Source organism: Panthera leo, chromosome D1, assembly GCF_018350215.1.
Source record: "Panthera leo isolate Ple1 chromosome D1, P.leo_Ple1_pat1.1, whole genome shotgun sequence".
In the NCBI taxonomy this organism is placed as follows: Eukaryota; Metazoa; Chordata; class Mammalia; order Carnivora; family Felidae; genus Panthera; species Panthera leo.
In genome coordinates, this window is record NC_056688.1 from 62,153,057 (window position 1) to 62,174,760 (window position 21,704).

General features: G+C 34.3%; 3 protein-coding genes across 4 annotated transcripts; all 3 read left to right on the forward strand.

The window, feature by feature from the left end:
• The first annotated feature begins 2,553 nt into the window (after window positions 1–2,553).
• Window positions 2,554–3,706, forward strand: LOC122200913 (putative olfactory receptor 56B2). 2 transcript variants are annotated; one of them, XM_042906691.1, is made up of 2 exons: window positions 2,554–2,572; window positions 2,769–3,706. In XM_042906691.1, the coding sequence occupies exons 1-2, from the start codon at window positions 2,554–2,556 to the stop codon at window positions 3,704–3,706; spliced, it is 957 nt and encodes a 318-aa protein (XP_042762625.1). The 2 variants fall into 2 exon arrangements, with proteins under 2 accessions (XP_042762625.1, XP_042762624.1); XM_042906690.1 differs by lacking the exon at window positions 2,554–2,572 and having other exon boundaries at window positions 2,750–3,706.
• Window positions 3,707–11,459: 7,753 nt separating this feature from the next.
• LOC122200920 (putative olfactory receptor 56B2) lies at window positions 11,460–12,419 on the forward strand. The gene has a single exon (XM_042906696.1). It carries the CDS (start codon window positions 11,460–11,462, stop codon window positions 12,417–12,419), a length of 960 nt encoding a protein of 319 aa, XP_042762630.1.
• A 7,981-nt stretch (window positions 12,420–20,400) lies between these two features.
• LOC122201237 (putative olfactory receptor 56B2) lies at window positions 20,401–21,384 on the forward strand. The gene has a single exon (XM_042907153.1). The coding sequence runs from the start codon at window positions 20,401–20,403 to the stop codon at window positions 21,382–21,384; it is 984 nt and encodes a 327-aa protein (XP_042763087.1).
• Window positions 21,385–21,704: the final 320 nt, after the last annotated feature.

Here is a 21,704-nt window from a genome sequence, read left to right on the forward strand (position 1 = left end):
GTTTAAGTTCATCATTATTTTTCTATTCTTTCTTTTTTACAATTCCTATTATTATATTATATTTGTTACATTTATAAGTTCATACTGTTCCTAAATATTTCCAAATGTATGTATTCTTTTGTCTCTATAAGAATTTTTTGTTATTTCTCACTTATGGCCCATAACATGATGTATCTTGTGTACTTAAAATAGTCTGTAATCTCCTATTTTTGCATGTAGGTTTATAATTAACCCCTTGGGTACAAAATTGTTAATACTGTTATCAAACTTATATCATTACCAATTATTGTTTACATATTTGTTTCAAGAAATATATTTTCACATTTCTCACCCTAACTTTAAATTTGTAATTTCTACTTGAATTTCTTACAAGTTATGGTTCAGTGTTCAGATTCAGGTGAGTCACAAATATTATATTATCCTATAAATTGTCCCATACATCACTGCATAATTGTTATTTTTAACTCCATTAATGCTTTAAAAATAGCTGATACTGATGTTATTATATTGCTTTAAGAATTCTTGATTCTTTCTATACATTTACTTTCCAACTTTGCACTTTTAGTGCCCCTTAGAAATAATACAAGTTTTTTTAAAAAAATTAATTTGAAAATTCCTCCTGTAATCTGCAAATGTATTCTAATAATTATTGTATTTACCGATGTATATGAATTGTCTTTTTCATGCCAATATCCATTATTTTATTTTTGTTTTGATAAAATATCCATTATTCTTTTCTAACTCTATATTGTTTTGATTTGCTTCTCCCTTACATTTTTTAACATTCTCCATTACATTTTCCCTTACATCATTCCTTTACATTTTTAACATACGTGAATATGTCACTATGTCTGTTAACAGCTCAAACCTCCTCATGAATAATTCAAGAATCATGGGCATATAAACTGCTTAATCCTCCTCCAGTATTCTTTCATATAACAAATATGTACTGAGTGTATATTAAGTGCCAGGCATTATAAATGATATAAATTACACAAATACCATGTCTTTGCTTTCTTTTTTTTTAAATTAATTTTTATTATTTTTTTTTGAGAGAGAGAGACAGAGACAGAGCACGAGCGGGGGGCCGGGGGGGAGCGGGCAGAGAGAGAGGGAGACAGAATCTGAAGCAGGCTCCAGGTTCTGAGCTGTCAGCACAGAGCCCGTCGCAGTGTTGGAGCTCATCAACCATGAGATCATGACCTGAGCCAAAGTGAAATGCTTAACCGACTAAGCCACCCCTTGCTTTTGCTTTCTTTGGGAGATATGTATATTAACTTAATGAACTAGACACTGACACCCATTATTGCTCCTTCTTTGGGAAGTTAGAAACAGTCTTTCTGTTTGTTCTTTTAAGTGAAGTTGAAATTATTCCATTGCTCTGAACTGATGAAGGAATCTCACTGTCAGTACCCAAAATAGCACGCCCAAAGCTATTTCACTGTTCAGGTTTGGGTGTCAAAATGCCAAACCATAAACACTAGAGCTTTTAACCTATATAGTATATATCTAAACTACTATAGCATCAGTTTGAAATTTTAAAAACTTTAATTACATTTATCTCTTCATTTCGATCTCAAGTATTTTTAATTCTTAACTTGAAATTTCGCATATTTGTTAAAAATATTGCTATGTTTTCTTAACAATTAAAAATTAATAGTTACATCTTATTTCATTTAATTAGTTCATTATGTTGTAAGGAGTATAAAATGCCATTATCTGGATTAGGTGAATATATCCACCAAGACTATATTAACACTACCTTTCTGTACATACTATCATTTTAAGACACAATTATTTTTAAATACTCTTTATTTATATTGTATCCTTAATATATGCAATCCTTAAGAAGAAATAAATAAATAGCACACATTTTGAAAGAACACACAATGTAATCTCCTTTCATTTTAAATACAAAATATTAGTAAAATACTATAGCAAAGAAATGTCTTATATAGAGAGTAATTTGATCTTATCAGAACTTCTGAATAAAATATTGATCCCATACTCATTAGTTTGTCAGTTTTGTTTTTGTTTTCACTTCTGCTTTATTAAGTATAATGTGACTGTCTGGACTACTTAAGAAGCAAAACTATGTCCAAAAGGGGAAAGTTACACAAAACCAGAAAGAACTGGTTTGAAAATACTGAGATTTCCAACCCATGTTGAAAACCCATATTTATAGTTGCATGGACTTAGGTAAGTAGCACACTGGACAGCACTTTACTGCTTATAAAATTGATATACTAACTGAACTCATATATTTTAATGACATATAAATAATATTCTATAACCTTATCTGTCATCTGAGAAGACTCCATGCATGGAAATCTCTACTCTGAGACTTGCATTTGGTCTACAAAGAAAGCAATCTACCAGCAAAGTCAAACTTAAAGACCAGGCTATGACATGAGATGGTTTTCTTTTTATCAAGCTTCCATGACATAATATGGAAGATAATAAGCAAGACCCTATTGCTATACTGTTCTATTCCTCAATTATCAGAGAGTTGAAATCTTACAACTTGCTTTATAGAGTATTTGTGATGATTGAATGACTCCTAATTTGAAATGTGTTACCAACATTCCAGTTTTGTAACAATATCACACAAATGTTAGTGCTGAAATGAGAATAATGAAGATGAATACCCCTTTTAATCTCATGAACCCAGATAACTCCTTTTCAAATACTTACAGTGTTTGTGATATTAAGTACAGTAACTTTGAATGTTTTCTTCCCTTAGTGAAGGATGTTCCAGCATCCTGGAGATTCCAACATCTCTAAGTTCCAGGTCTCTGAGTTCATTCTGATGGGATTCCCAGGCATTCACACCTGGCAGCACTGGCTCTCCCTGCCCCTGGCTCTGCTCTACCTCTTAGCTCTCACTGCCAACATCCTTATCCTGATCATCATCAATCAGGAGGCCACACTGCATCAGCCTATGTACTTTTTCCTAGGTGTCCTGGCTGTTGTAGACATGGGACTGGCTACCACCATCATGCCCAAGATTTTGGCCATCTTATGGTTCAGTGCCAAGGCCATCAGTCTCCCTGAGTGTTTTGCTCAGATGTATGTCATACATTGTTTTGTAGCCATGGAATCAGGTATCTTTGTCTGTATGGCTATAGATAGATATATAGCCATTTGCAAACCACTACGCTATCCAGCAATAGTTACTGATTCTTTTGTGGTCAAGGCAACTGTGTTCATGGCACTTAGAAACAGCCTGGCTACCATCCCAGTGCCTGTGTTGGCTGCTCAGAGACACTACTGCTCACAGAACCAAATTGAGCACTGCCTGTGCTCTAATCTTGGAGTCACTAGCTTATCCTGTGATGACAGGACAATCAACAGCGTCTACCAGCTACTTCTGGCATGGACACTGATGGGGAGTGACCTGGCTTTGATTTTTTTATCATATGCTTTGATACTTCACTCGGTGCTAAAGCTGAACTCAGCAGAAGCTGCTTCCAAAGCCCTAAGTACCTGCACTTCCCACCTCATCCTCATTTTGTTCTTTTACACAGTCATTGTTGTCATTTCCATCACCCATAATGCAGCAATGACGCTTCCCCTTGTCCCAGTTCTCCTCAATGTATTACACAATGTCATTCCTCCTGCCCTCAACCCCATGGTGTATGCACTCAAGAACAGGGAGCTTAGGCAGGGCTTGTATAAGGTTCTGAAGATGGACAAGGAGAACTAACCCTGAGAATGGGCTCACTTAGATAATTCTCCCACATATTTATCCATCATATTATCCAATCATTACACATGGCAGAAGAACTAAGGAACATGTACACTGGCAACTTTCATTTAGTATAAGGAAACTGTGGTGAAAGTGAAACTTCACAAAAAGGGGAGATACAAATATTTGAAATCTTGGTAGTCAGAAAAGTTTTTTGCCATAACACAATGATGCTGATTGTCTCAAGGATTCCAAGGGACAAGTGCAATATGCATCTCATTTTCCTACCTAGTTGCCCTGGCTAGAACTTCTAGACAATGTTGAATGAGGTGGCTAAGGCAGATATATGCCAGTCTCTTCTTTTTAATGGAAGAGTTTAGTCCACGCATATTAATTTGCTTAGTAATAACATAGTACCAATTTCTGCCGTTTGTATATATGCTTTCTAATGTGTCTTATATCTTTTAAAATTAGCAAAGGACTTGAATAGACATTTCTGTAAAGAAGATGTGCAATTTCCTTCAAGCACATGAAGGAATGCTCAACATCATTAGTCATTAGACGAATTCAAATCAAAACCACAAGATAGCACTATATCCTCTAAATTGGCCTTAATTCTTTGCTGTTGTTGTTGTTGTTGTTGTTGAAGTATAATTAACATACAGTGTTATATTAGTCTCAGGTGTACAATATAATGATTGAAAACATTATTCAGTTATCATCACGATAAGTGCACTCTTAATCTCCTTTATCTATTTCCCCTATCCCCTCCTCCCTTACCTTCCTCTGGCAAACAATTTGTTCTCCGTATTTAAGAGTGGATTTTTGTTTGTTTGCTTGCTTGTCTCCATTTTCTTTGTTAGTTCATTTGTTTTGTTTCTTAAATTCCACATATAAGTGAAATCATATGGTATTTATTTTTCTCTGGCTGACATTGCTCTTAACATTATACCCTCTAGGTCCTTCCATGTTGTTGCAAATTGAAAGAGCTCATTCTTTTTTATGGCAAGTAATATTTCATTGTATATATATACTACATGTTCTTTCTCCATTCATCTATGGACACTTGGGTTGCTTCCATATCTTGGCTATTGTAAATATTATGGCAAAAAGACACAGGGGTGCATATATATGTTTTTGAATTTGTGTTTTCATTTTCTTTGAGTAAATACTTAGACGTGGAATTACTGAATTATATGGTAATTCTATTTTTAATTTTTTGAGGAACCACCATAGTGTTTTCCCAAGTGGCTGTACCAATTTGCATTCCCACCAGAGGTTTTTTTTTTAGTATCTTGTACTTTGAAAATTATAAGACACTGATGAAAGAAATTGAAGATGATACAAGCAAATGGAAAGATATTCCATACTTATAGTTTGGAAGAACCAATATTGTTAAAATGTCCATACTACCCAAAGCAATCTATAGATTCAATCCAATGCCTATCAAAATACCAACATTTTTCACAGAACTAGAACAAATAATCCGAAAATTTGTATGAAATCACAAAGACCTAAGCTAACAAAGTAATTTTGAGAAGGCAGAACAAAGCTGGAGGTATCAAATTTCAAGATATGCTACAAAGCTGTAGTAATCAAAACAATATGGCACTGGCACAAAAATAGACACAGGGATCAATGGAACAGAATAGAGAACCCAGAATGTAACCCATGCTTATATGGTCAATGAATCTATAACAGAGAAGGCAAGAATATTCAATGGGGAAAATATAGTCTCTTCAAAAGATGGTGTTTGGAAAACTGGGCAGCTACATGCAAAAGAATAAAACCGGACCACTATCTTATACCCTACACACAATAAACTTAAAATGGATTAAAGACCTAACTGTGAGACCTGAAATCATAAAACTTCTAGAAGAAAACATATGCAGTAATTTCTTTGGCATTGGCCTTAGCAACTTTTTTCTAGATATGTTCTTAAGCAAGTGAAACAAAACCACAAATGAACCAAAATAGTCTTTCACAGACTAAAGAAAACCATCAACAAACCAAAAAGGCAACCTATTGAATGGGAAAAAATATTTTCAAATGATATATAAATCAGGGTAATATCTAAAATGTATAAAGAACTTATATAACTCAACACCAAAACAATAAATAATATGATCAAAAATGGCTTTATTTTTTTAAATATATGAAATTTATTGTCAAATTGGTTTCTATACAACACCCAGTGCTCATCCCAAAAGACGCCCTCTTCAATACCCATCACCCACCCTCCCCTCCCTCCCACCCCCCATCAGCCCTCAGTTTGTTCTCACAAAAATGGCTTTAATTCTTTTCAATTAGTCAGTGTCAGAGATTTTGTGGAAATACTGGTGTACTCACACATTGCTGATGGGAATATAAAATCATACAGGAGATGTTAAGACAGTTCAAAAATTACTCAAAAAGTTGAAAACAACTACCATATGACTAATCAGTTCAAACCCTTAGTATCAAAAGAACCCAAATGTTCATCAGCTGCCTAATGAATGAACAGGCTGAGACATATTCATCCACAAGGCATTATTATTTATCCATAAAAAGGATGAAATACTGATACATGCAATTACAGAGGTGAGCTTTGAAAACATTATGCTACTAGAAAAAAATTAAACATAAAAGTTACATGTTTCATGATTACAGTTATTGGATGTCCAAAATAGGTGATCTATTGAATCAGAGAGCGTATTAGTTATTGTCAGGGGCAAGAGAGACAGGAGAATAGGGAATGACTAATTGTTATGGTATTTTCTTCTGAGCTAACAGAAATATTTTGGAATTATAAAGTGCTAATACTTGCACAGCATTGAGAATGTACTTTAATCCACCCAATTGTACATTTTCAAACAGTTTAACTGGGTAATTTTATGGTTTGTGAGTTTTGCCCCTCAAAAAGAAAAGATTAAATGAAAAAAGTGCTAAAAATTTTCTCTACATATGTATTTGTTGATCATTTCCAGCAAAATAAAGAAATATGTATGTCTAAGAGTAGGAAATGGTTTAAAAATTATGTAAATACATATTATGTAATGTTATATAATCATAATATTAATGAATAATCCTATTTTGAATGTGATTCTTATATAATGTCAATTGAAAATGGCAGAATTTATTTTAATATGGTATTATCCAAACTTTCTTCAAAAACATATATAGCAAAAGTGTATTAAGAAATGTATTAGAAGTTACCTCTACATTATAGAATATGAGTTTTGTTTATCTATTCCAAACTCATTTTAGTTTTTTCCGTCAATAAAAATATATAAGCATTACTCGTTATCTAATAAAAGTCATAAAAATAAAATCGGATATTACATTTTATAATTGCTATTATCACCATCATCATTAATATCTCAAATTTTTATTATTTATTGCAGCATCAAAATATTCTTGCCCTAATATGTAGGCGTAATAAACCTGAGCCTGAATTTCTACAATGCCATAATATTCATAAACATTGTCACTGTAAGGTGAAATAAACAATTAAAGAACACATAAATGTGTATGATGGTGATTGAAACTTTGTGAAAAATTTAAATGCTGTCAACTTGTGTCCTGAAGAACTTGACACTAAAAGAAACGAAATTCTCAATGAATATTAAAATCACTAACTTTCATTAAAATTTCCTGTCTCATTCTCACCCCCCATGCATAATTCTTCACACACAAGTACACCAATATTCATGCATATTAAATTATTCTCTTATTTGTGCACCATCTCATAAGTGGTAAGAATGTAAAGCTTCTCTTTTTCTACTTCAGTAAGGGTTAGTTTGACTCTTATACCAGCGTCTGTGTCTCTAATATGGTGCAATATACCCTTGGGAGACATAACAACATTGTTATTTAAAGATTCAATTCAGTGGTACAGACATCAAGAGATTTAGAGGTGGAGGCTTGCACATATACATAGCATCAGGACGTTTTTTACCTCAACACTTGGACCAGATTTCATTCATCTGTCTTCTACAGAGAAACTAAGGTACTAAAGGACATCAAAAGTGAGACTAATGACAGGATTTAATAAACTTGTCAGTACTGAGATAAATAGGAGCCAGGCTTTGAGGATATATGAATTGATTATTATAAATTCACAAACACAGGTTTGGTTCCATCCATCAATTTGAAGGCATTAATGCCATAAATGATTGGATTTTCTTTACAATGTTCATTTCCTCAATTCTCAGAGTACCATTCAGTGTAATTTTCCCTCACGATTATGAATATGTATGTTATCTCCCTAACCAAACAGGAATCACTGGCCCTGTTGTAGCAGAAGTGAGATATGAATCATCCCCATGACCAGAAGAAATGAAGAGCTAGAGACTAGTTTTCAGTCATGGTCAGAACATTCTTGCTTTTCACCTGTCATTCCATTGTCTTGGAATGAGAATCTAATTTACTTGCTTCATTCCTAGAGAGATTTATTTGTCACTATGCTTCTTCCATTCTAGATAGCAAAACCTACTTGGAGGAAACCTCTGTCATATTGAAAGAACACTCAGGGTTGTAAAATAAGGACCATCCAGTGAGGAAACATGCTTATTGTCTATGGAGTTTGAAAATGAAAACAGATAATAGATGATAAAAAAGTTTACCATATAAACAGCTATATTTGTGTGTTAATGCTACTACTTCAATATACCTGTACATTTTCCTTGCAGAAAAATTAAGTTATAATGTATTGAAATCATTTAAATTGTTATGGAAAAGATGTGCTATGATTTGTGGTTATTGCTATATTATATGGTATTAACTTGGAGCTTTAACTGAGAATTTGGCAAATGTATTGAAGGTGGACGGAAATCTCTCAGGTAATATTAAAACCATTAGAGTAATCACCACTAGAACTATAAAAAGGAAACACAAGGAAAATAAATATTTATCTCATAGAAGAAATATATTCTTAAGAATGGAGCACAAGTAATATCAGAGACAGATTTCTTAAACTCAATTTATGGGTTTGTATGCTTTTGCTCATTTTCTACTTTCTTTTCTTGCATTGAGTCAAGAATTGACTATTCAAAAAACAGAGAAATAAATGAAGAATGATCCTATTTTCAACATCTTGACAACTAGTAACACTCATCAAATACTAATAAATAAAACATTTCAAATCTATCATACATATGCAGTAATCAAATGTTATGTGTGTGCAAATACATAGTATATATACATGGATATAAGTTGTTGCAGATTTGTACCTCAATAATTTTTAAAAGAAACATGAAATATAATTATCTATAAATACTAAGGAGAAATTTACAGCCCTCACAAAGAGACTTGATGACAATTTTAGTATGTAAGAAATCAAATTTTAATATTGCAAACTCCTACTATCCTTTATCTATAATACAAATTATAAGGCTTTTGAGAGTCTTGCAATTATTAGCCTAAATGCACATTAATACCGCTATGCAAGGTATTGTGGATTAGCTAATGAGTTGCAACATATTCCAGTGAATTCCCCACTTTGCATTTTCCATCTTGGATGAATAAATTGAAAATATTACTTCAGAGTCTTCTATTAATTTGTGAGTGGAAAACCATATCATCCCTCTAGTCTTGACTGATCTGTGATGACACCAGGACAGTATTCAAGGAGCATTCTTATTAATTAGTTTGCCTTATGTTGCTTTGCTACTTCCAAAAAGTGTTGCTTTTTGAAGTATCTAATCTTTCATTCTCCTATACGAATTATGGTAAAAGAGAAATGTAGGTTGGAAAAATGCATAAAGAACAACTTGACATCTCTGACTCATCCACTATGCAACACAACATTAATTATCATCTTATGATGCCTGGTCATTCTGGGAGGAAACATTAACGTGTACTACACATGCAGATGCATCCACTGCGATGTGGGCAAGGGGGAATGAAAGGGCTGAATTCAATATTCATATTTAAGTGTGAGGCCCAGAGTGTCCAAGAACACTGGAAGTCCATCACATATTCCTCCAGGAATTAACCATGTGGATTCTTTTCTAAAAAAAGTCTCTGAATAAAGACCTATAAACACTGATAACTAAGGATGTCAACAATGGGGCAAAGAGGTCCCCAAGAGGACCAAAGTAAATCCTACCAATTGCTGAGACTCAATCATCACCTGGAGTTTCACATCAGCTTCAAAGACTTTTTATTAACTGTGAATTCATGCTCAAAGATTCCAAGATATTTGACAAATAGATCCAAAATTAAAGATAAAAGAGCAAGCTATAAAAATTTAAAAAATTGAAAGTAATATCTTATGAAAATAACAGATATAAAACAGAATAGGTATATTTACATAAATACATATATTCTTAATATACAACTCTTCATTATGATATATATATAATAGAATGTGTTTACTTGGGTGAGGAAGAATATATGTGTCATGTCTATTTATACACTGCTCTTCTGTAGATACTATAATTTGAACCACAATATCTTCCAAATATTCTGTTTTTATATTAAGTTCTTAATATGTCCAGTTTTAAGGGAAATAATAATAAATAGCCTATATTTGGTAGAAGTACATCATAAAATTCTGTTTCACTTTTACCTCTTAATGAAGAAATTATTGAATTAAGGAATTGTTTAGATATACAGTAATTCAGTAATATGATTTAAAACACTTATCTCAAACTCATTTTCTCAAAAACATGTATTACTCATTACAGTGAGAGGATCTACTTGGCTCCAAGAGGAAAAGTATGTAGAAATAGGAGAAAGTTACTCAAAACTTGAATCAATTGGTTTTAAAGAACACTGAGATTCCTGAAACACATTTCTCTCTGTTCTAGTTACTTGGATTTGGGTAAGTAATTAGAAATTTTGGAAATTTGTTTCTTCACAAAAAAATTGGGTATACTAATTTACTCCATGCATTTTCATTAAAACTAAATAATATTCATGGATACCTCAAAAAATCCCATGTACCTGAGTAAATGCAGTAATTTTCAAAATCTATAACCTGATCCATGACCTAAATGTCTTAATGCCTAAACATTCTATTCTCATTCTGTACTCTCTCAATGCCTAAAAATCTCTACTCTCATTCTGTACTCTCATTCTATACCTGCAAATTATTAGTTGCCCAGAGCTGGAAGGATGAGTCAAACAGTCTGTAAAGAAAGTAACCCCATAGCAAAATCAAAGTGAAGAGGCCAGCTTGTGGTATCAGATCACTTTTCTCTTATTCAGGCACCATGATTTACCAGACAGAAGATAATGACCAAGGTCCTGAAAATTCTGTGCAATTCTTCAATTCTGGAAGGGTGTAAATAATATGTTCTGTCTTATGGAGCTTTTAGGATGATTAACTGACTTAACACATAGAAAGTGCTATCACAGTTTTCATTTCGCTAGAAGTGTCCATAAATATAAATGGCAGGATCAGAATGATGAAAATGAAGAATCCTCAATTTCAACATCTTAAACATGGATAACTTCTTTCCAAATGTAATCAGAGAGGTTATTAAAAATAATGACCCTGGAGCCCCTGGTGGCTCAGTCAGTTAAATGTCTGACTTGGCTTAGGTCATGACCTAGTGGTTCATGGGTTTGATCCTCCCTTGGGCTCTGTGCTGACAGCTTGGAGTTTGAAGCTTGTTTTGGATTCTGTGTTTCCCTCTCTGCCTCTTCCTCAATTGTCCTCTCTCTCTCTCTCTCTCTCTCTCTCTCTCTCTCTCTCTCTCCTTGTCTCTGTCTCTCTCTCTTTCAAAAACACATAAACATTTAAAATAAAAGAATAATGACTGAATATTTTCCCTCTTAGGGAAGGATGTTCCAGCATCCCGGAGATTCCAACATCTCTAAGTTCCAGGTCTCTGAGTTCATTCTGATGGGATTCCCAGGCATTCACACCTGGCAGCACTGGCTCTCCCTGCCCCTGGCTCTGCTCTACCTCTTAGCTCTCACTGCCAACATCCTTATCCTGATCATCATCAATCAGGAGGCCACACTGCATCAGCCTATGTACTATTTCCTAGGGGTCCTGGCGGTAGTAGACATGGGTCTGGGTACCAACATCATGCCCAAAATTTTGGCTATTTTATGGTTCAACGCTAAGGCCATCAGTCTCCCTGAGTGTTTTGCTCAGATGTATGCTATACATTGCTTCATGGGCATGGAGTCAGGTATCTTTGTCTGTATGGCTATAGATAGATATGTAGCCATTTGTAAACCACTACACTATCCAGCAATAATCACTGAATCTTTTGTGGTCAAAGCAACTGTGCTCATGGCCCTCCGAAATACCCTAACTACCATCCCAGTGCCTGTGTTGGCCGCTCAGAGACACTACTGCTCACAGAACCAAATTGAGCACTGCCTGTGCTCTCACCATGGAGTCATTAGCTTATCCTGTGATGACAGGACAATCAACAGCATCTACCAGCTATTTCTGGCATGGGCATTGATGGGGAATGACATGGCTTTGATTTTTTTATCGTATGTTTTGATACTTCACTCAGTGCTGAAGCTGAACTCACCAGAAGCTGCTTCCAAAGCCCTAAGTACCTGCACTTCCCACTTCATCCTAATCCTATTCTTCTACACAGTTGTCATTGTCATTTCCATCACCCATAGTGAAGCAATCACGCTTCCCCTTGTCCCAGTTCTTCTCAATGTACTTCAAAATACCATTCCTCCTGCCCTCAACCCCATGGTGTATGCACTCAAGAATAAGGAGCTGAGACAGGGCTTGCATAAGTTTCTAAAGCTAAACACTAAGGGCAACTAACATGACCATGAGGCTCACTTTTAATTTTCATATTAATTCATCGATTATATTCTCAAACACTGTATATTGCAGAAAGAACTAAGGAACATATCATCTGGCAACTACTCAGTATAAGAAATCTGGTGAAAATGAAACTTCAAAATATAAAGTGGTAACTACATTTGAAACATTCGTTGTCAAGAATGATTTCCAGATGAACAAAATGATGCTTATTATCTCAAGGAATCCAAGGGAGGGATGAATAGAATATGCATCTCACTTTTTTACCTGGTTTCCCTAGCTAAAACTTCTAGACAATGTGTAACTGAGGTAGTTAGAACAGATATCTGCCAATCTTTTTTAAATTGGAGTTTAATTGACATGCATTGGTGTAAGTAGTGATACTGATACTGATACTGCCATTTGTCTTTTGCTTTCTAATGTGTCATATATATTTTTAAGTGGACAAAAGTACTTGAATAAACATTTCTCTAAAGAAGATGTGCAATTGCCATCAAGCACATAAAGACATGCTCATCTTGTTTGTCATTAGACAAATTCAAATGAAACCACAATAGACCCCATATGTCCCCTAAAATGGCTGTAATTTTTTTTAAGTTTATTTTTGAGAGAGAGACAGAGCATGAGTGGGGAGGGGCCGAGAGACGGGGAGACACAGATCCGAAGCAGGCTCCAGGCTCTGAGCTGTCAGCACAGAGCCCAAGGTGGGGCTCGAACTCGTCAACCTTGAGATCATGACCTGAGCTGAAGTCGGACGCTCAAGTGACTGAGCCACCCAGGTGCCCCTAAAATGGCTGTAATTTTTTAAATTAGCCAGTGTTGGAGATTTTGTGTAAATATTACAATCCTCATACATTGTTAGTGAGAATATAAAATCATGCATGAGATGTGGAAAGCAGTTTGATATTTATTCAGGAATTTGAACGCAATTACCATATGACTCAGCAGTTCAACCTCTAAGTATATACCCAAATGAATGACAACTAATATTATAACAATAACTTATACACAAATGCTCATAATAGCAATATTAGCCAAAAAAAAGGAAAGAATGGAAATGTCTATCAGCAGCCTAATAGACAAACAGGTTGAGGCATATTCATACAAGGCATTATTATTCATCCATAAATAGGATAAAGTACTCATCCATGCTGTTACATGGCTTAACTTTGTAAGCACTGTGCTGAGTGAAAAAAGCCAGACACAAAAAGCTACCAGTTGTACATGTATGCAAAATTCCATTTATTTGGTATGTCCAGAATAAGTAAGTCCATTGAACTAGAAAGCAAATTATTTGTTGCACAGGACTGGAAGGATGGGTCAAAATGGTGTACTGATTAATGATTATGAAGGTTTTGTTTTGTTTTGTTTTCTGGTTTTGTTTGGGACTGAATCCTTTCTGGAGTTATATATTTCTGATGGTAACACAGCATTGGAAACGTACTAAAAGCCACTTAATTATGCACATTAATTGATTTAAATGGGTAATAGATGATATGTGAATTTTACCTCAATAAAATAAGATTATAAAGTCGAAAACCGTGCAAAAAGTGTTATCTCCATATATATTTGTTGTTACATAGCTTGTGAAATAAAAAAATTAAATATGATTAAAGGGGAAAATGGTTAAAGGAATGGTATAAGTACATGTGATGTACTTTTATGTAGTCATAATACTACTGAATAATCCTGTTAATGCTTATTACATGTCCATTGAAAATGGCAGAACTTATATGTTAATATTGTATTACCCAAACCTTTTTTCCAAAACGTATAGTAAATATTTATTAAAAGAAATCAAAATTTACCCCTAAATTATGGAATTTGAGAGTTCTATTTATCTTCCTCCAAAATAATTTTCTTTTTCCAATGAATACAAATATACAGGAATGAATCTTATTATCTAATTAACATTATTAATAACTAAAATCAGATATGTTGCTATCATCACCATCATCATTATTATCTCAAAATTTGGGTGTCTAAATATTCTTACTTAATATGTATGCATAATAAGCCTGACCTTTGAATGAAATTCTACAGTGCCATAATATTTATCATCAGCCTCACTTAGAAAAAAAGAAAATAAACCAATAAAAAAGACATGAATGTATGCGAGAGTATATCAAACTTTCTGAAACATTTTAAGTGCTTTCAACTGTGGTCCTAACGTCTTTCACAGAAAGAAACAAAATTCTCAATAAATATTAAAATTGCTAATATTTATTGAAATTACCTTCATTTCCATCCCCCACCCAATACTTTTCTCACACAAGTACAGAGATATAGGTATATGCATGTAAAATTATTATTTTATTTGTATATGACCTTATAGACAGTACGAATGTAAAGCTTACATAATGTCAGAATCATGGCAGCCTAAGTTGTTACTTTTTTCTCTCCCCTTGATTTACAATATTTAAAATTAACAAACTGGCTAAGGGACTACAACTTTGTTATACCAGTGAAAAGAAAGAATAATTATGTAACATCATATAGGTGCTAATTGTTGCTACCTTGAACATCATATTACGGCATATAAATGTACCAAATTATCATATTATACACCTTAATTTACACAATGTTTAAGTAAAATGGATATTAATAACAATTTAAAGATTTATTTTACTTAAGAAAATGTAAAGCTTCCACTCTTACTTGACTCCAATACCAGAACCTATATCTCCAAATGTTGTGCAATATTCCTTTGGGATAAATAACACATATATTTCTCTAAAGATTCAGTTCAATGGTACAGATATCAAGGGATTTAGAGTTTTCAGGCTGTGAATGTACATATATGGTAGAATCATAATGTTTTTGACCCATACCCTGAACACCTGGACCAGATTGCATTCTACTCACTGTTTTTGCTGTTCAGAAACTAAGGTATTAAAGAAAGCACAAAAGTGGAACTGACAAAATTCTTGTTGTTTTTGTTAGTACTGAGATAAATTAGGGAGAGTCTTTGAGAGTATATGAATTGAATTGATTTCTATTTGAGAATTACAGGTTTGATTCCATCCACCCATTTGAAGGCATAAATGTTGTCAAAGGTTGGGTTTTCTTAAAAATGTTTATTTCCCCAATTCTCAGGTTACAATTCAGTGCAACTAAATTTCCATGATGTTATGAATATCTTTTATCTTCCTAACCAAATAGGAATCACTGTTCCTGTTCAGCAGAAGTTAAGTATGAATCACCCCATATGATACGAGGAAATGGTGGTGAGCTAGAGAATAGTTCTCAGTCATGGTCAGAACACTCTTGCTCTTTACCTGCCTTCTCCTTGTTCTCAGAATGGTAATCCAACTTGCTACATTTCTAGAGAGATTTATTTGTGATGTGTATCTTCCATTTTATATAACAAAACCTACTTGGAGGAACCCACTGTCATATTGAAAGAAGAGCATTAGGTTACCCTGAGGACAGTCTAGTGAGGAAACAAATTTCCTGTTTATGGGGTTTGGGAAAGAGAGTAGACAATAGATGATGTAAAATTGTACTTTATAAGTGGTGATATTCCTGTGTTGATGTTACTACTTCTACATATTTGCCCACCCATAGCATAATATGAGTCCATTTTCCTTAGAGAAAAATTAAATTATAGTGTATTGAAATTACTGAAATTTGTTTTAGAAAAATTCTAATGTAATTGGTGGTTAATGCTATATTACTCAGTTAATTCGGATCTTTAGCTGAGATTTTATTTAATTTATTTTATTTTATTTTACCGTTTTTATTTATTTTTGAGACAGAGAGAGACAGAGCATGAGCAGGGGAGGGGCAGAGAGAGAGGGAGACACAGAATCAGAAGCAGGCTCCAGGCTCTGAGCCATCAGCCCAGACCCGAAGTGGGGCTCAGACTCACGGACCGCGAGATTGTGACCTGAGCTGAAGTCGGATGCTTAACCGACTGAGCCACCCAGGCGCCCCTTTAGCTGAGATTTTAAAAATGCATTGAAGATTAACCTAAATGACTTATATAACAATAATACCAGTTATAGTAATCACAGTAGAATTATCCAAAGGAAACACAAGAAACATAAAAAGGATATTTATCTCAGATATAAAAATATGTTCTTAAGAATGGAGTACATGTAATCTAAGAGACATAATTCCTGTTCTCACTCTATGGGTATTCTACATTCTCCTGTTGCATGAACACCTGGTGCCAAGAGTTGACACCAAGAGTTCAAAAGTATTGAGAGGGAGAAATGAGAAATGATCCTATTTTTTTCAACATCTTTGACACAGGTCAAATTACATCAGTCGATGCATTTCAAAGTCTATTGCATTTCCATAGTAATTAGTTACACACACACACATATATATGTATAAATACATATACATATGAATTATTATAGTTTTGTTTCTTAATAATAATTTTGAAATGAAATATGAAAAATATAATGTATACAAACATTAAGTAGAAATTTACAAGACTGACAAAAAGAAATGATGACAATATTGGTGAGTAAGGGAAGATGCTAATACTGTAAACTCATGTTATTATTCTATCTGTACTGTACATTACAAGGCTTTTGTTAGTGTTGCAATTATGAGCTTCAATGCAATTTAAATCTATACAAGAAATGGCAGATGATTGCTATACAAGAAACTGAAGATTAGCTAATGAGTTTCAATATATTTAAGTGAATTCCCCACTTTTGAATTTTCCACTGTGGCTTAATAAAGTGAAAAATGTTATTTCAGAGTTTTCTATTATTTTGTAAATGGAAAATCATTTCATACCTGCAAATGAAACACTTTGTAGAATCATAGAGAATAGAACTGTGTCAAGCATGTAATCTTGTCTCTCAAAAGTGATCTTGATCCAAAACTTGCTTGTTTGGTCTCATTCTTGTCTGACATTAATATCTCTGGACTAGTTTTGGGGTATGCATTTAGTGTGTATGTATGACTTTTGTTAACCAAAAGTCTTTGTGCATACTTTGTGTATGGTTTGCTTTGCACATCTTGTTCAAAAATATTTTTATTTATATATATATATATGCATATATTTTTATAGCATAAGTTTGTATATAAAATCACTATGAGTTGTGAACCAAATGTAGTATATGTTACTTAATTGACCCTTATTTCTCAATCCAAAACATTCGTTTTTCTTGCTGCCTTATTATTTCTCTGCTTTTTTATGTTTCTTCTGATTTATCTATTTCATAATGGGGACTTTTTTTGAAATTTAGGTTTTCTATAAATTTATGAAGTACACATTATAGTTCAGCTTCCTATACTCTTCTCCAAAAAATTATACTCTACAAAAAATAGTATTTTGACTGCCTATAAGAATACTCAAAGTCTATTATGAAGTTTGAGTTATTTTTACATTAGTCATTCATTCACTCACAAACCCCTGTTGATATCTAACACGTGCACATTGTCTTGCTAAACACTGCAAATACAAATATAAAAATAAAAATAAATATAAATATAATGTGTATTTAATGTATAAATGGTTTGGTTAAACTGACTGACACAAGAACATCAGTAGGTTTTTACAATACCATCAAGTTAGAATAGAAAAAAGAGATTGATCCATTGGCAAATATACTCCTCACCTACAAAGCCTGCCACTTTTCCAATTATTTGATATTAAGAACATTTAAGGGGTGGGTCTCTCTCTCTGAGAAACAGTTGTTCTTCTAAAGAAGGTGATGAATGCAGCTGGATTCGGTGGTGGGAGGACACAAAATAGATTGGAGGGGTGCCAAATGAAATGCCAAAATTACCAACGTGAGCTGAGTAGGAAAGAGCAAACAGCATTATAACAGATAGCTGACCTGGCAGAATCCTAATCACGTTTCAGGTCTAAGAGCATTTGTCTTTTCCTCTTTGAAAACTTTCCTGATCTCCACCAAAAGTTAGCTTAGTTGCCCTTTCCCTCTAGTCTTGCCTGATCTGTGATGACACCAGAACCATCTTCAAGGAACATTATTATTAGTTTGCCTTATGTTGCTTTGCTACTTCCAAAAAGTGTTGCTTTTTGAGGTATCTAATCTTTCTTTCTTCTATGAGAATAAAGGTAAAAGAGAAATGTAGGTTGGAAAAGTGCATAAAGAACACCTTGATATCTCTGATTCATCCACTATGCAACACAACATTAATTATCATCTTATGATGCCTGGTCGTTCTGGGAGGAAACATTAACGTGTACTATACATGCAGATGCATCCACTGCGATGTGGGCAAGGGGGAATGAAAGGGCTGAATTCAATATTCATATTTAAGTGTGAGGCCCAGAGTGTCCAAGAACACTGGAAGTCCATCACATATTCCTCCAGGAATTAACCATGTGGATTCTTTTCTAAAAAAAGTCTCTGAATAAAGACCTATAAACACTGATAACTAAGGATGTCAACAATGGAGCAAAGAGGTCCCCAGGAGGACCAAAGTAAATCCTACCAATTGCTGAGACTCAATCATCACCTGGAGTTTCACATCAGCTTCAAAGACTTTTTATTAACTGTGAATTCATGCTCAAAGATTGCAAGATATTTGACAAATAGATCCAAAATTAAAGATAAAAGATCAAGGTATAAAAATTAAAAAAATTGAAAGTAATATGTTATAAAAATAACAGATATAAAGCAGATATAAAGCAGTATATATATATGTATATATATATACATAGGTATATATATATCTTTGTATATATAATTTCACCTTTAATTTACCTTTCTTCACTATAAGTGTAAAGGAAAGTTTTTACATGAGTTACAGTGAGTTTATCCATCAAGTCTAATCCACACTGATCCTCTACTATAATTTTGAACAGATTATTTTTAAAATATTCTGTTTCTATTAAGTCCTTAAAATTTCCATTATTGCAAGGAAATAAATAATAAATTACACGTATTTGGTAGAATTACTTCATGAAAATTTGTTTCAGTTTTTACATTAAAATAAAGAAAGGCTTAAATATAAGAATTTGCTTAGATATGTGGTAATAATTTATTCATTTGTTTTAAAAACATTTATCCATTTATCTCAAACTCATTTTCATTAAAGATTCACTTTAATTATTATAGTGTGAGTAGCTGTACAGCTCCAAGAAGAAAAAATGTGTTAAAGAGAGGAAACCAGAAACAACTGGATTTAAAGAATACTGAGATACCTGAAACATATTTCTCTCTGTTATAATTACTTTGATTTGAGCAGGTCATTCACAATTCTGGACATCACTTTCCTCACTAAAAAAAGAGGGTAACTTACTTCACACATTTTAATTAAAATTAAATAGTATTCAGGGGCGCCTGGGCGGCTCAGTTGGTTGAGTGTCTGACTTCAGGTCAGGTCATGATCTCACGGTTTATGAGTTCAAGAACCACGTCTGGCTCTCTGCTAACAGCTCAGAGCCTGGAGCCTGCTTTGGATTCTGTATCTCTTCCTTTCTCTGCCTTCCCATGCTCATTCCCTTCTCTCTCTGTCACTCAATAATAAATAAATGTTAAAAAAAATAAAATTAAATAGTATTCATGAATACTTAAAATATTCTCATGTACTTGAATCAAAACAGAGTTCTCTTCAGTAATCTATATTCTGATCTGTGACTTAAGTGTCTCAACACATAAACATCTCTATTTTCCCTGTGTATGTTAGGTGTCTAGAGAAAGTATCAGAGCACTTTCCTCTTCTCCAGGTTCCATGATTTACCAGACAGAAGATAATGACCAAAGTCCTGACAATTCTAATGTGCAATTCTTCAATTATGAGAAGATGTAAATAATGTGTCCTGCCTATGGAGCTTTTAGGATGATTGGCTGAGGCAACATGTAGAATGAACTACCATGTTTACTGTTTTGCTAGAAATTTCCAATAAATGATAGTGGTAGTATCAGAATAATTAAGATGAAGACTTCTCCATTTCTAAAACTTAAACCTCGGTGCCTTCTTTTCAAAAATAATTAGAGAGGTTATTAAGAATAATGACCCTGAATACTTTCCTTCTTAGGGAAGGATGTTCCAGCATCCTGGGGATTCCAACATCTCTAAGTTCCAGGTCTCTGAGTTCATTCTGATGGGATTCCCAGGCATTCACACCTGGCAGCACTGGCTCTCCCTGCCCCTGGCTCTGCTCTACCTCTTAGCTCTCACTGCCAACATCCTTATCCTGATCATCATCAATCAGGAGGCCACACTGCACCAACCTATGTACCATTTCCTGGGGATCCTGGCTGTGGTAGACATGGGACTGGCTACTACCATCATGCCCAAGATTTTGGCCATCTTATGGTTCAGTGCCAAGGCCATCAGTCTCCCTGAGTGTTTTGCTCAGATGTATGTCATACATTGTTTTGTGGGCATGGAATCAGGTATCTTTGTCTGCATGGCTATAGATAGATATGTAGCCATTTGTAAACCACTACACTATCCAGCAATAATCACTGAATCTTTTGTGGTCAAAGCAACTGTGCTCATGGCCCTCCGAAATACCTTAACTACCATCCCAGTGCCTGTGTTGGCTGCTCAGAGACACTACTGCTCACAGAACCAAATTGAGCACTGCCTGTGCTCTAATCTTGGAGTCACTAGCTTATCCTGTGATGACAGGACAATTAACAGCATCTACCAGCTACTTCTGGCATGGACACTGATGGGGAGTGATGTGGCTTTGATTTTTTTATCATATGTTTTGATACTTCACTCAGTGCTGAAGCTGAACTCAGCAGAAGCTGCTTCCAAAGCCCTAAGTACCTGCACTTCCCACCTCATCCTAATCCTATTCTTCTACACAGTTGTCATTGTCATTTCTATCACCCATAATGCAACAATGACGTTTCCCCTTGTCCCAGTTCTACTCAATGTACTACACAATGTCATTCCTCCTGCCCTCAACCCCATGGTATATGCACTCAAGAACAAGGAGCTCAGGGAGGGCTTGTATAAGCTTCTGAAGCTGAACATCAAAGGCAACGAACGTGGAAGAGGCTCACTTAGGTAATTTTCCCACATATTTATCCATTATATTTTCCAATCATTATACGTGGTTGAAGAAGTAGGGTACATGGGCATTGTGGCTACTTCAGTTAGTGTAAGGAATCTCTTTTGTAAATGAAGCTTCCAAAAAGGGGGTGAAACTAATATTTCAAATCTTGTAAGTCAGGAAGGATCTTCATCATAACACAATGATGCCACTTATCTCAAGGAATCCAAGGAAGGGACAAGTAGAATATTCATCTCATTTTCCATGCTAGTTGCTTGGCTACAATTTCTAGACAGTGTTGAGTGGAAGTGGTTAGAGAAGATACTGCCACTCTCTTC